Source organism: Falco cherrug, chromosome 5 (genome assembly GCF_023634085.1).
Source record: "Falco cherrug isolate bFalChe1 chromosome 5, bFalChe1.pri, whole genome shotgun sequence".
Lineage (NCBI taxonomy): Eukaryota > Metazoa > Chordata > Aves > Falconiformes > Falconidae > Falco > Falco cherrug.
Genome location: NC_073701.1, coordinates 12,751,991 through 12,767,598, shown reverse-complemented (window position 1 = coordinate 12,767,598; position 15,608 = coordinate 12,751,991). Strand labels below are relative to the sequence as shown.

The 15,608-nt window shown below is 37.7% G+C and overlaps 1 protein-coding gene across 3 annotated transcripts in view; it reads right to left on the bottom strand.

Moving 5' to 3' along the window:
- The window catches only part of LRP6 (LDL receptor related protein 6), a 128,381-nt gene that overhangs the window by 100,370 nt on the left and 12,403 nt on the right, over nucleotides 1-15,608 (bottom strand). For all 3 annotated transcript variants that reach the window (XM_055710973.1, XM_055710971.1, XM_055710972.1), the window contains exon 2: nucleotides 10,893-11,286. In XM_055710973.1, the coding sequence (XP_055566948.1) occupies nucleotides 10,893-11,286 (394 nt within the window). The remainder of the gene's footprint in view (nucleotides 1-10,892; nucleotides 11,287-15,608) is intronic.

Genomic DNA, 15,608 nt, shown 5'->3' with positions numbered 1-15,608 from the left:
TAGAAATCCTCTACATTCTGACCTGGATTTTCCTTTTTTAGCTTTCATTAACTAATTATCTGTGTAAGACCAGTTGATAGCATCCATTTTATACAAAGGGGGAAATGCAGAGAAGTCAGAACATGCAACAACAGGGACAAGGGCCACAGTTTATAGGGAATCTGCCCCAGACAGAGGAACTTGGGATTGAGAGCAGAGTACCTTTTTATGTTTCATGGTTATCAACAAGACTGCTCTTTGGCTACTTATTAAACAGTGGCCAAAATACTCTGGTCACATAAGCTAATGAGATTTCATCGATTTTAATGAGACTGAACAAATACATAAATAACTCTGTTTACGAACTGACAGTTTTCCAAGTCTCATTCCTGTCTTGAAACAGAAGAACATTTTTATGCAAGGAGACAATTTTTCTCCAGTTAAATAACAAATTTCTGTCAAACCTCAAGAACACATTGTACTTTCATGCTTTCATAGTATCCATCTCTTTAAATCCAAATTTGGTTTGTAGCTATAAAATGTTGATTAGAACTATATAATTTATTTAATGCTAAAGCTTTTAGTGGTTATGAGCAGCAATCAGACCTTCACTAAAACAAATCTCTGGTTTCGCTATTGACTACTTGGCCAAGCCATTCTGCCTCTGCCAACTCAACAACGAGGGCTGGCTTGAACATCACATCCAGCAATCCTTCTCCTCAGTCAAGCAACTACTTTTATGCACATCTAGGGGCCAACAGAAATTCTCAGTCAGAACCTCCAGCCATCACTTCTGGCCACAATAAGCACGTTATTAAATGCTGTTTAAATAGCATGTCAGGCTATCACAACAAAACAAAAAATTGTTTAACCAGGAAAGCACAGTAAAATCAATGCACAACCCATACTTTATACAGTGAACAGACCATTTGTGTGATATCTCACGATCAGATGAAGCACCAGTTTGCAAGCATAGACACAATAAAACCAGACAACTCTGGATTGTTACCAACTGCTTAAGCTCCATCTTATTTCAAGTGTTTACAGTAAGAAATAAGTGAGTTCTGGTTTACACATCTGAAAGCGTCCTTCTAGGATCTTCTTACAGTTTGAGATCTACAAAAGCCCAGTACTCTCTAAACCACATGTACCTCTTGAGTAATTTTTTTTACCTCTCTTAATTTTTACTTTAGACTAACCAGGCTTATATCTAGATCTAAACGTACTTCACAGAAAGCTGTGGGTTTTTTAATGTACCCAAGAAAAATGCATGCTGAAAATAAAAAGGTATCAAAATAACATCTTTTATTTCAGTTTGCTCAGAAGTTTGCCAGAGTTTAACCAAAATTTAGGCAATGATATAAGATACAGTTTTATTTTACAATAAATACATGCTTTTTTAGTAAAAGAACTTTCTACTCAAGAATTAAAGATATTTCTATGCATCACTACAATGTACAACAAAAGACAGTTTTCTTAAATTTTAGTAATTTTTAACAATCTGATAAGGCAGAGACCATGCTTATCCTTAACAAAAGAGAAAAATTCACACTTGCATAGATTTTGAAATAAAGCTTTCTGACTTAACAGCGCTCTTAGTTGCATAATCTCTTTTCTTCACCACTTCTTGCTTGAAGTGACAGAGAAAACTGAATACAAATAATAACTTTATGCTGAAACATGGAATTAGGATGTAAAAGTGAGAAACTACAAGTTTTCCATGAGAAATGAAAGTGTGAAGTATGTGTTAAACAACCCTGGGGAAGAGGCCCAGAATGGACATTGACTTTTTTTTTTTCTTTAAGACAGGGGTATTAGAAGGATTCTAGTTAAAGGATTACGGTCCAGAAAATGTGTTATAGTATTCCTCAGATTTTTACTAATCAGTCCAAGGAAAAAAAGGTTTCCACACTTGTGGTGGTTTAGAGTTTGTTGTTTCATTGGGGGGGGGGGGGGGGGGGGGGGGGTGTTGTGGGGTTTTGGTGGGGAGGGTTTTTTTTTTTAGCGGGGAGGGGTGGGGTGGGGAGCAGAGGCGACGTTTTGGGTGTTTATTTGTTTTTTTAGGTTCTAGGGTACAACACAATCGGAATGTTTCAAATGGAAGATACAATTAACTAGACAGACACCACAAATACATATTACATATACATTCTCACCCACACATATGCATTTAAAGCACACAGTTTAAAATCTAGAGCATTACTGGCCCATCTGAACTGACTGCTCCTGCAGACAAGGCTCAGGTTTTTCTATTGCTCACTTTCATTACAAGACACACACAACTGGGCCAGACATTTGAAAAACAGCCTGGAATGGGGCATCCCCTACCAAAGAAACACAGACCAGAAAGTCACCACATAGGCTACAGTACTACAACAAAGAGTTAAAGGTAAAGTCCAAGCATCAAGCATAAATCCAAAAACACTAACTTGTGCTTTGCTTAGCTCATTTTCAGGTCTTTTATACGCAGATCCTGAAATGGCAAAATTGTACCAGTTCAGATACAGGCCCAACTAACAACCCTGGTACACCGACTGTAACAATCTTTTTCTGTGGTGACCCCAGGACAGGAGTTTTTTTTATTTTACTATTTTTATTATTAAGATATTTTATTGGGCCACCTTACAATGTACATCCCTGGTATGTCCTCCTTTCTTACTAGCTGTACTGTAAAAGCTGCATTTGCTTGATGTCCTCTGTACAATGTATTATCCTGTGATGTTTTATCTGACCACTACAGAGAAGACAGTACTGAAACACACTCATTCTCCACAGGAATACTCCTATTTTTTCCAGGAATACAGCCAAATAAAGATGGCTTTTCTAGAGACATTTTTGTTTGTTAATCATGCCGAACTTTCATGCAACTGAGTGCTACAATTTTCATTTAATACATAGTTTATTTAAATAATATTATTGGTCTGTTTCAAATCATGCTAGCAAGTGCATTTATCAGCTTTCTTCAAGAAATGAGTCATAAATCAATCTTTTTTGTCAACAACATAAAACCAACAATCAACTCCTCCAGAGGAACAAAGGCAAATTTCTGTTCCATTTTCTACGGCACAGATCAAAACATTTGGTCTCATGTTTGAACCAAACTTTAAACTCTAAAATCGACATATTTCAGCCAGTCCCCAAAACACCGAAGGTGGGGGGCATGGGATGGGACAACATGATGAGACAATGACACACAGACCCAATGGCACACAACCAACCAACCCTAACTTTATTTTAGACGAGTAAACATGAGGTTTTTTTTCCTCCAGCATTCCTCCTTACACACATTCCACAAGGCCATGCACAAGCAGACTCATAAACAATAAAGCCAGACTCTACCACGCTCCTCTTACCCACTGTGACTCAGGCTGAGTCTACATTAATACATTCCTGCTGCAAATGCATGTCAGGTGTACAATGTGTTGGCTAACATATCCAGCAGCAAGAATTGTGAGTATAATCTCAGCTTATGGCAAAGTATGCTTTTGGCAGTAAAGCTTATTTAGAAATGGGAGAAGATGCCGCAGGATGAACAAAAAGTTCAAACCACACTGCCATTAGCTGTGTTCACTAAAGGCTCATTTTGCTGATACATTTTTTCTGGTGCAGATCTACTTTAACACACTTTGTAAGGTTTATCATCATTAAAAAAAACAAAAAATCCCCTCTAAAATATGCCTTGAAACAGTATAAAGAGATTACAAACAAAACTATTCCAAAAGGTGACGTACAAAAATAATTTCTTGCTGCAATTCGCAATTATTAAGCTGAGTCAGCTGCAACAGTTTTAGTGACCAATTGAAAGCTCTCTCCTACAAGTCTTACTGGATGTAATGGATTCTGAAGTAATGATTTCCTGACAAACACTGCCAAGTTATGTAAGTTATATTTGGGGGGAGAGGATGACTGTGATGGTTAGCTTTTTTTTCCACTGTCCCCTTCCCCAGAAACAGCACAAATATTCATTTAAAAAGCCACTCTGCTTCCTTATCAGCAATGCTACTTTGAACTTCTCAAGCAAGAACACAGAACAAACAATATATCAAATTATAATTCTCTGCTCTAAATTAAAATGGCCTCTTTGAGTTCCTGTTAAGTTATTAAAAGTTGTTTTAGTATTATTTTAATTTTTTAAAGTGTGAAAAAAATTTAACATCTAGCTAGTAATGCTTAGCAGAAGTCTAAAATCATGAGTTTAAAACTAATTTTCCTTGTGTTCACTCAGCATAAAGCTTCATTCAAAATGTTGTTAGTGAAAACTTGTTTGTTCACAATTTAATTTTTTTAATACATCAGGTCTTCGTAGTCTAGACTTAGATGCTAAGTTATAATTGCAGGGACTGAAAATGCAGAAAACCAGAAGCATATCCAAAGACTCATTATCAGAGGTTATTCATACAGACCAGAAATTAATACCTCAGTTTAAATACTTAGTTCAAACTTACGAAACAAGCACTGCATGCAAATACCTGAAGAATACATTGATACTTTACCACAAGTTGCATAACGTTTACTGATTTTCATCACTGCAGCACTGAGGCATGTGTTAACGCACAGGCCAAATCACCCTCCTGAATGTTACCTTAAATTGTCGACAGACTATCATTTAACATATTATATTCACATGCCGCACTGGAACAAGTCTGAAACTAAAGACACACGGTGAAAAAAAGCCAATGAGTGTTTTGAAAAACTCTGTGGTGTCTCAAGACGCTACCAGCTTATTCACAGGGAAGTTGGCAGAAGGGAAAGCACAGCCCTCCACTGATCAAAGTCCACAGTCTTGTCTTCTAGCCCAAGCACTGAATGAAGGAGGTAGGGATGAACAGCTATTTTCAAACTTGCCTACAGCTAAAAGTATCTACAACTTTAAGCTGTTTCAGTCTGTAAGAAACATGTTTGTCCCACACAAATTCTGTGCACTCTAGTCCGATTTCTAACTAGCCAATTTCTCCCATCCATCTTCCACAAAGAAAAAACTAAGTAAAACACCTGAAAATTAAAGAAATTACATTAGCAGATATGTTCTTCTGAGTTCCTGGCAATCTCTGGCAGTAGGGTGAGGACAGACAGTCAATGGCAGTAACATCTAAAACCAGCACAGCAAGATTTACAAGAGAAGTCACCTCTCCAAGCTTTCACTCTGTTTTAAATATGTGGGTTTCTGGTTACTTTCTGGTTACCTTCCTTCACCTCCTCCTTCAGATTAGGCAGAAAGAGAGGAGAAGAAAGAAATCAACGTTTTGAGCCATATAATAAAATTACACCTTTACAATTTTTGCATTTAGCCACATGGAAATATCCTAGCACTGGACTGGAAACCAGCATCATATAAGCTGTACATGACAAGTCTCAAACAAGCCTTGCAAAGTTTTGTGAAAGAACCTCTCAAAATGAACAGACTGTCAATGAGATTAAAACAAAACTAACACAAACAAAAAAAAAAACAACAACACCAAAACCATAGAGTTAATATTCAGCACTATTACAGTAAGTGAATAGTGTCTGATCACCTTCCCAGAAGCCACAAAAATCTTCATAGGACTAAGAGCCAAACCCCAAACACCTTGTTCAGAAGCTGAGGGCCTTATAGTAGTTCTGGGGCAGAAGATGGAAAGGACATTTCAGGTATCGTGCTAAGCCTCTTGCAGGATGAAGCGCTGCTTTGCATGCTGTTGGGTTTTGAATTAAACATTATAATCCTGGCCTAGCAACCTTCTGATTTGTAGTCTCCCATGCTTAGAGGTTCAGGTCACCCAACAGTCCCTGCACTAGGATGACCCAGTCATTAGCAACACCCATGCTGCATTTTAATCTTCCAAGAGTTACATGCAGCTCAAGAGTCAAGGCACACCACTCCTAATGCAGTGTCATCAGGAGAACCCATGCAACACTACTACAATATTTTGTGTTAGCTTCATTATCTTTAAGTCACAAAAAAACACCTTTGAGTTTGTTTAGTATCCTAGCTATTATCAGAATTTAATGATGTATTTGCAACCAACAACATCTTCTGATCAACAGACTCCTTAGGGAAGGAAAGATTAAATACACCTTGTATGTGCCAAGACCACAGCAGTCTGCAGATTTCCTATCAGCTTAATACTTGCATATAAGTCACCTATCAAAACCTTGAAATTAACTCTTTACTGCACAGGCCAGGCTATACAGCAAATGGTTAGCTGAGCGCACTAATCTGCTGCCTATGAAGTATGTTAATATCAGCAGAGGAGCAGCAGGAAGATTTTCAGCCAGAAGCAATCTGCTCAAGGGAGAGGTGGCATCAAGCAAGAGAAGCTATGAAGCAAAGCCTTCAGTTATTTGCATTACTCTAGGAATTTACATCTAAGGTGCCATTTTATATAACACTAACTTTCATGCAAACAAAACACTCTTCATTGAATGGTGATTAATAAAGAAATTCTGATTTTCCTTAATTTTTAAAATGTTTTTTCCCCAAATCAAAGATACTGTAATTGTTACTAGAACTGTCCATTTTCCTTTCCTTATATTGTTGTATAACATCTACCATTCTGCAAAAAAATACTACCAGTTCCCACTAGCCTTCTGTTATGACATGCAGATCTAAGACCTGTACTATAATTGCTTTTGTGCTTGGCATGATCAGATGCAAGTTTCCAACTTTCAAAGAAACAAAAGAAGTAGGTCCATAAAGAAAGAAAGTATATGTATTTCCTGCAAAGGTTTCCATGAAAAAAACTAAAGAGAAAAGTCTGCTGAGGGAGGGGTACACACTAAATCTGAAGATCATCTCCAACATGCAGAGTACTTCATCCAAAAATCAACTTCAGCCGTCATAAAAAGTGGTGTAGCTCTTTGTACTCTAATTCCCTTCATTAACTGAAAACCTTTACAACCCGAAAGCTTTACAAGAGCTTAACAATTAAGGTAACTCTGTAGAGTCACTTGATTTGAAACATGTCCTGAAAAGTAAGCAATTAGTCAGCATTTCTAGGAGGCACTTAAAATTCCCTTTATGGTGAACAATACATCTAGAAGTTAGAAAAGAGAGTTCATTTTGATACTGCTTCTTATGAAGAAAGCTGATCAAGTTGTAATTTTGGGGGAACTGTAACAACGATAATGAAGTCTTTTCCGTGAGGACAAAAGGGCTGTACAAATTTTGAAAATAACAAGAAAGCAGTAGAACAAATATACATGTATTGCATTTTCAAGCAGTACTTGCTCAAGAATCTGAATAGATACACCTTTTTTTTTTTTTCCCATCTTGAGTGCTGAAGCAGAAAAACCTCTTTTCCCCTTGCTCAACTTTCATGTGAAGAGTTTCTACATCTGGTGCTCTGCTGCACTTGGTGGTCTAACACCTGGTCCTCCCCTGGCAAAAAGTCAACATCAAAGTGTCAGAGTATGTGTTATTCCCAGTTCCTAGTCTTCAGAGTGTCTCATGTTGAACATAGGTCAGGAACAGTTTCAGAAAGGATGACTAGGACCAAGAGGCCTTCCTGAAACTGCCCTGAACCCTGACCCGCCCAGCTCACTCCAAAAGAAGGCTGAAAAAGCACCCCTATTCCCTTCCCCTTCATCTGAGGTCTCTTCCGGTACATCCAACATTTTATTGTATCAAGAGAACTACAACAGAAAAAAGAAAAGTAAGTTGTAAAGTATGAATGGAAGACATTTTGAGGTTTGAGCTTCTCATTTATGTAGGAGATGGCCAGTAAGAGGAGTCTAGACATTGTAGATTCTGATGGCTTCCTAGGCAAAATTACCAGAGTAAAAATTAGACTTGACCTCTCTGTCTCAGTTACAAACTGAGAAATATTTTCCATTAATAAATGTATTGCATTTCTCCTTATTGATAACAAACATGGGAATCAAGTCTAACTTTCACTCTAGTATTTCAGTCACACATATAACCTCACACACAATTAACAGATGGTTTTGGCAGCAGTAGCAAAGGCTACCAAACCAGTAATTCTTTAATTGCCCCTACTGTTGCTGTAACATGCTTTGAAAGAGTCCAATCATATTCCTCCAAATTATCACAACAGCACTGAATGGTGACCTTCAGAGAACAACTGTCAAGTACCCTACAGCATATGGATTGCTAAAAAAAAAAAAAAACAGTGTTGGTGAAACGTTTCATTTTTTCTTCATGGGACACTGCCATGAAAATGCATTATTCATGACTACATATTTGTGCTAGCTCATACGGTATGGTTCTTCAGATTTCATTTCAAAGTAGGCCTTCTCATGTTTTCAGTAAGACAGATACATGTAATAATTATACATGTACAAGCACAGAACAGATGAGTAGTTTGGTACCTAAATCAACTTGATCAGGAAATACATGATGTATGCTACATCAGATCAACTACATTTGACAAACTTTAATGAAAAATTTAACTTGGGGGTAATGACAATCTTACTGTAAATTTGCTGCTAAATAATTTCCTTTCATGAATTGCAACAGTTTGTAAAACTGTACCTGGAATAACCATCAACTGAGCGTAACAGGAGATGGATTAGACAGACAGAAAATGAGAGGGCTTTTGCTTTCCCAAGTTTCAGATTTTATTAACTGTTCTTAGATCCTTTTATGGCTTATTACTATCACTGTCTACCAGGCAACAGTGTGAAACCAAAAAAGACATTTACAGAGCTAAAAATACGTAAATATTAGTGAAAGAAGGATGCATACAAGAACCGTTTGGGAAATTTTTTTATTATTATTATTTGACATCCCTGTGCTGATGCCACCCTTCCACCTGTTTCAAGTTTTGGAGGCTGTTCTGAAATGTAACCAGATTTATTAAAAGCTGAGAGGTTTTCTGTCATAAACTGCATACAAGAATTGCAATTTTTTCAACTGAAATATGGCAAGAAAGTGGATATATTACTGTATTACCCTCCTAAAACATAACCTTCATATAACAACTTAGAAAATGACCTCTACAAAGATTTTACAAGAAGGAATATTCTGTCCTTCAATACAGTTGTTGGAGGTTGGGTTTTGTTTTGGTTGGGGGCTTTTTGTTTGTTTGGGGGGGGCGTTGGTGTTGGAGTTGTTTTGTTTTAAATCTAAGCATATTGAAGTGTTTACTCCTACTGCTTTAACAGATCATCAGTATGGAAAAAGTTACAAGTTCACTTTACCTTTGATCTATTTCATTTTTCTTCTTGTAGTTTCCTCTCCATGTAAACTATTATTAAAGAGTGCAAGAGTACGTAATCATCTAGTTTTGATCACTGAGCATACTACTGTACATGTTCAGAAAACAGAAATACTCTTCTAAAGAAGACAGCTGGCTTGACAATGGCACAATATTCCTCACTAACAAGAATCTCTGTCTCTCTGGTTACAAGCCAAATCAAAAACTTTGATTGTGTTTCTCCTCACTTTTCTCTGTCAATTTTGGGATGGTAGGTGGAAGGGCATGAGCATTACAACTTTTCTTGCATTCTTAAGTGGTTTTAGAATCTAATAAAATTAAGCTATGCTACCATTGGCTCCAATTTATAAGTTGTAAAGACGTAGGAAGAGCACAAATCCATCCTTTTGTTATTTCCAAAATTAAATTATGTCATGCAGAAGAAATATCTTTCCTGTTTATATATTCTCAATGACTTATTGAAATCGCAGAAGAAAATATTCAAGATACAAGTATTTCTATGAAGTTCAGGAAAGAAGCCATGTTTTACGAAGAGACTTTTTTCTTTTGGAGGAAAAGACCCAAACATGCAAGTTAAATTATATTGTAAAGAAGCTGCAAGCAGTTGACACAGCCCTCATCTTTCCAAAGAAACAATGCATTAATTTCTTTAAAAAAAAGTTGACTGAAAAAAAGTGAAATGGCAGTACAATAAATCCATTTTTCTTGCTTGTTCAGGAAAAAACCATAGTATAAATAAGATCTATACTACAGATAAAATACTATCAAAAGATTACACAGCAGCCAGGATATTCCATTAGTCTTTCACTTTGGGAGAGCCAGTCACTTTATCACAGACGACTGCTTAGAGCAGGGGTCCTCAAACTTTTTAAACAGGGGGCCGCGGCTGCTTGGTTCCCCCCCCCCCAACCCCAACCCCCAAGTGGGGGGGGGGGGGGGGGGGGGGGGGGGGGAAGTGGAGGGGTTCTATAAATACCAGGGACTGGACTGAGGACCCTGGAGGGCCGTAGTTTGAGGACCCCTGGCCTAGAGGGTAACCTCAAGTTAGCCATTTATGTAACATCACCAAAACCACCACTGAATTTAGCATTTCTGGCAACCACAGCTTTGTCCCAAGAACAGACCCAAAAGATTATACTGTAAGTCACATCCAGCGACTGAAATAAGAGCTGAGAAGAATTAGACCTGTTCTAGAATGGGCAAAGCCAAAACACAGGACTTTTTAACACAGAAGTTCCCTCAAGGGTAGGGAAAAGAACCCTTCTGTAAATTCTGGGGTTAAGTGCTAAAGCATGTCTCAAATTGTTATTAATACAGTATATTCATTTCTCTTATTTCTCTGGCTGTTTCAATAAAGCATGAATATTACCAATGAACAAAGCTCCAAAAAATTCCGTTGACACTGCAGAGAGGCACAAGCCTATCAGCAGGCAGCTGATAGCCTTTCAAGTAGATTGTATCAGGTTTTATCTTAGAACTTCTCCATTTCTGTTCATTTCCTGCACTGCTGCCAAAATAAGTTTCTATTCTGTTTTTTTAAAAAGTCTGGTAATTCCTAGTTGCTCACAAACCAACATGAATGCAATTTCAGAAGTGCAAATTGTTTTCAAATCACATTAATAGAAAGAGAAGAAAATAATGCAAAATGGTTTAGGATAACTTCAATAACAGTACCAGCACTTATTTAAAATCCTTCAACAAACAAGTAGCAGCAGAAATTTTAATATTTCTAATTATTTTGTTTTAACAAAGACTTACCCTCTTGCAGGATCTAAGGCAATTGCTCTGGGCTGATCCAATTCTTGCCAAAACAAAACTTTCCTCAGTGATCCATCTAAATTAGAAACTTCAATCCGATTTGTTTCAGAATCTGTCCAGTATAATTTCTCTCCCAGCCAGTCACATGCCAGCCCATCAGGTGACAGAAGTCCAGAAATGACCACATTTTGTACACTCCCAGATTTATTGAATTCTGTTCGTTTAATGGCTTCTTCACTGACGTCACTCCAGTAGATCAACCCCTTTACAAACACGAAGTCTACTGCTGCTGCGTCCTCTAACCCACCCACAATCACTGTGGCGTTCTCCTTCCCGTTTGCAGCATCCACTAGTCGCAGATCACGTCGGTTCGCATACAGCAACAGCGGGGCAGCTTTAAATGGGAGAAATAAGGGGGAGGGGGGCAGACAGATGCATTAACACCACTTTTTTTTTTTTTTTTTAAAGTGTAAATTGCACTATGATGGTGCATCAAGCCATAACTACTAAGAAATTAAAAAAAAATAAAAGGTGGGGGGACATTTTGAAATTTTACTAAAAATCACCAACTCTAAACCTTTCAACAGTGCTACAACTCAAAATGGTAACTTCATAACGGGCAGCTCATTCTGGGCTGTGCATTACTAAAATAAGATTAAAGAAGAAGGGCGAAAACAAAGATGACAGGAGTTTGAAGTGTCCAAATGACAGTGTTCTGTAGAGAAGGACACTTAAATAAGAATTTGAAAGACAAGGGTTAGTTTTCTAAGCACTCAGTGCTAGCCCACCTGAGAAAAGATTCTGGGTTTTTTTTGCTAGAATTTAGTAGTATACACCCCACTTCTATAAAACCGTAATTCATGTCAAGCTGTCAAAGCCACCTGTATGTTTATACTCTACAAAATCATGTATCCTGGATATTTTATATGTAATACATACAAACAAAATTCATTGCACATCATGAGACAAATGCTGTTTTAGAGTATTGGAGTTGGTATGAGGAGGTAGAGAGAAAAATACATCTACAGGAATGGGAAACACTGAGTTTTTTCAAACTCAGCTCTACCACTCCTGTTCAGTTCTCTACCACAAAGCCTTTATTTTATATGCTTTATTTGCTTACTCTATCAGTTTGCACTGTCTGTGTATTTTTCATACACAACACCTCAGATGACTAATGAAAAGTAGTAACCATGAAAACATAGTTTCTTAAATGTAATATGCCCGTTTAATTGCCCTTAACCACAAGCTATATATAACATTATGAAAATTCCAGCCTCATTCCTACTTCAACAAAAGGTTAAGAAAAATACTACATTTGTATAATGCAGACAAGCACATCCTTCTAATTCCACTATCATAAAACATTTCTACCTTTCCCCGTGTTTACTCAGGCACTGCAGCAACTGAGCTGTACAGCAGCATTTAGATCCATACTATGATTGGCATACTAAATGTTCCTATACATGTCACCGCACAAATTAAAAAACTTGCACATTTATTCACCAGCATAGGTGGGGCACTTTAAACCTCTAGCAAAATATATGTCCTAACCAAAAGGTTTACACTTATAGAGCCAAAGACGTACATGGTTGAATAGTATCAAGGTCTACGTTGCCAGAAAAGTTACAGTTCCTTGTATGAGAAACTCACATGGAAATTAGAAATACTAACACAGACTTCAGAAAATTCAAAAGCTAGTTTCCAAGATCAGACTACTTCCCTCATTACCACAAAACTAAACTGTTTATCAAAGACACTGCTACATATGCATTGGGAAAAGCTGAAGGAACTAAGAAGTTCCTTAATCATTTATCTACTGCCAAATAAACAAGTTCTTAGATGTTTGGAAGCTTTTCTTTCTGTTGTCTCCCCTCCTCCCCTTTGGTTGTTTTTTTTTTTGGTTTGTTGTTTTGGTTGTGGGTTTTGGTTTGTTGGTTGTTCTGGGTTTGTTTGGTGGGGTTTTTTTGGTTGGTTGGTTGGTTTGGCGGGGGGGGGGGGGCACTTTGGTGTTGGTTTTTTTTTTTTAATCAAATTGTTTAAGGCTGTCATCCTAATTTTAGAAACACTGAATATAAACTGATTTACTACAACCTTTAGATAGAAAGTTACCAAAATGGAGGGAGGGGAGAGAGGAAGCTTTGTTGTTTTAAATAATGCTAAATTTGTATTCCCCCTTCCAGAAAGCAAGTTTTTATTGTGCTGCAAAACATTGAGTTTAGATATTATCATTTCCATGAAGACGGGGTAGACTTCTTTAAACTAGAAAGCAGAATCTTTATATTACATAGGTTTATTACCTTACTTTGCTATCTCCTTCCCTTCCTTACCTAATTTCCCACCTCCTAAAGATTTAAAATTAATAAGAGAGTTTCTTGAAATGCAGGTTGCTTACGATGCCTGCATCTTTTCAGAAAAAAGTATTCAATAAACTGCAAGTGGCAAAAAATAGATATGCAACAAAACCCTCTACTTTAAAGCCTGCATACAATTGTAACCCGAAAAATCTAGTTAATAGCCAGCTCAATGTCATCTAGTGCACCATAGGAAAGTGTGCAGCCAACTGGCAGAGCTCTCTCTAATAAGACAGCATGCCCAGCATTTGAAAAAAGGTAAATCCATGCACAAATGAGTAAAGACTCCATTATTATGTGCAACACGGAGCAGGAGTACCCATGCACACAGCATGCACTGAATTGGAACACCAGGCATGTCAAGTGTAATCACCGAGGCCTGAAGGCACTGCTGAGCCTAACACAACCACATTGCATAGGTTATTCACTCCTTGCTGGAGCTCAGAGCTGGCTGAGGAAGGACTGGAAAAAAACTCCTTTTCATGAATGATACAACTTAGTTGAATGACGGCTCAGAAGAAACACAGCTACACTTAGGATGTGTAGTTTCACGCAGACTGATTCAAAGCCACAACTTGTAACACATTCTGCAGGGTTGGCAGATGAGGACATTAAGCTTCTCATTCCAATTTGTTGTGACATTCAGGAATGAAACATGCATCACCAAAATAATAAAAAACAGGTTTGCTCCCCCACCCCCTCCAACCCTTCCCAGAAAACACAAAGGCTTCAATACCCTAGAAAAGCCAATTACTGAAGTTGGCAGCATTAGTACCTAGTATCGTCTTTGCCGTTTACTTGACGCAAACAGCAATGCCAGAAGGAAAATTGTGGCAGAAGGTCCCTGCCTGCTCAATATGACTCAGTTTAAAAGAAGCACAGGACACTGAAAAGATGGCTTTTTGAATAATGCAGTTATGAAATATATTAATAACTTAAGGGAAGAAGTCCAAGTTCAAAGCTAGACAACTATTTTGCAGTTCAAGTTATAATGGGGCAAAGAGATAGGACTATTTTTTTTTTTTTAAGAAGCTTTCCTTATGTTTCTGTATCCCTTTCTATAGACATCAGAAGAATAAATATTTTAACTGGAAAATCTGCAATATATTGAGGAGGAGCACACATTTTTAAAAGTAAAAGAAAAAACACCCATCTTGGAAATCAACTGGAAAAGTAGTAAATATTAGCATGTCCTCTATCACCTGGAGGTCTAAATGTAGTTTATTCTTCTAATTGAAGTACCCAGTACAGAGTAAAAGCTATGCTTAGGTATAAAACAAGGTTTTTTTGGATCCACCAGCAGGACAAACATTTGCCTCAAGAAGACAAGTTACAAAAACTGAAGTTTAAAACATTCGAACTGCAACAAAAATAATTTTAAATCATAAGAAACTCCTGTCAATAGTGGGTCACTGAGCCTAACTGCTTCTTAACTCCAATAGTCACATAAAAACTTCCATAAGCTTGCTACATTCAATATTAAAATCCAGACACTACCTTTTTTTGCCTTGACTTTGCAACTAGAATTCTACATCAGCATCCTTCTCACCACCTAACTCCAGTTCTTGTACCAATTCTTCCTCTTGGTTGCAACTGTTGTCTCTCTCACTAGCATACTGAAACTTTCTAATACCCAAGATACCTAACTCTGTTTTCCCTAACACTTGTTTACTAAACTCTTTGTACATCTGATTTTTAAGTGTCTGATACTGGCTTAAAAATGCTACAGTCCACAGGATGCAAAGTGATGAACTAACATACAAAGATCACTTTACCAGCTAAAAATGTTTTCCAGTTTTTTTGGTTTTTAAGTGACAACTTCAAGCTCTCAGAATTTGTCATGCTTTTCTTTAGTCCAGAGGTTTTTTCCACAAGTTCCCACTCACTCCTTTCCACTTTAAATGATCCATGACACCTCAGTCTGCCATGAGGTCAGTTACCTTCAACAGGCTCATTCTCTTTCACTGACATGGAATTTAGCCTGGTTAAAGCAATTAGCACAGCATTTTCCCCAAACCCTTCTTTCATATTCTCAACCCCTAGCAATGCTGTTCTACCCCCTCATTTAGTTAAAGGCCCCTCCCCAAGCTGTTTCAAGTCATTAGCATCAGTGAAAGGTTTGACTGGGTTAGTGAGTTGAATCAACTCACGAAGTGGTTCAGCAAACTCCAAAACTAACATAAGGCAAGCAGCAGGGAGCTGGAAGGGGGAGCAGCTCTCCCCCCTCTCACTGGCAGGCTGCTAGATCTGCTCAAGATGCGACTGCAGCCACATCCTTTCTCCCCAGTTCCACTTTCAGCTGCTGGTTCCCAACCTCTCTTTTGCATTGGCACTAGCACTTGTCCCACAGGACGGTAAGACA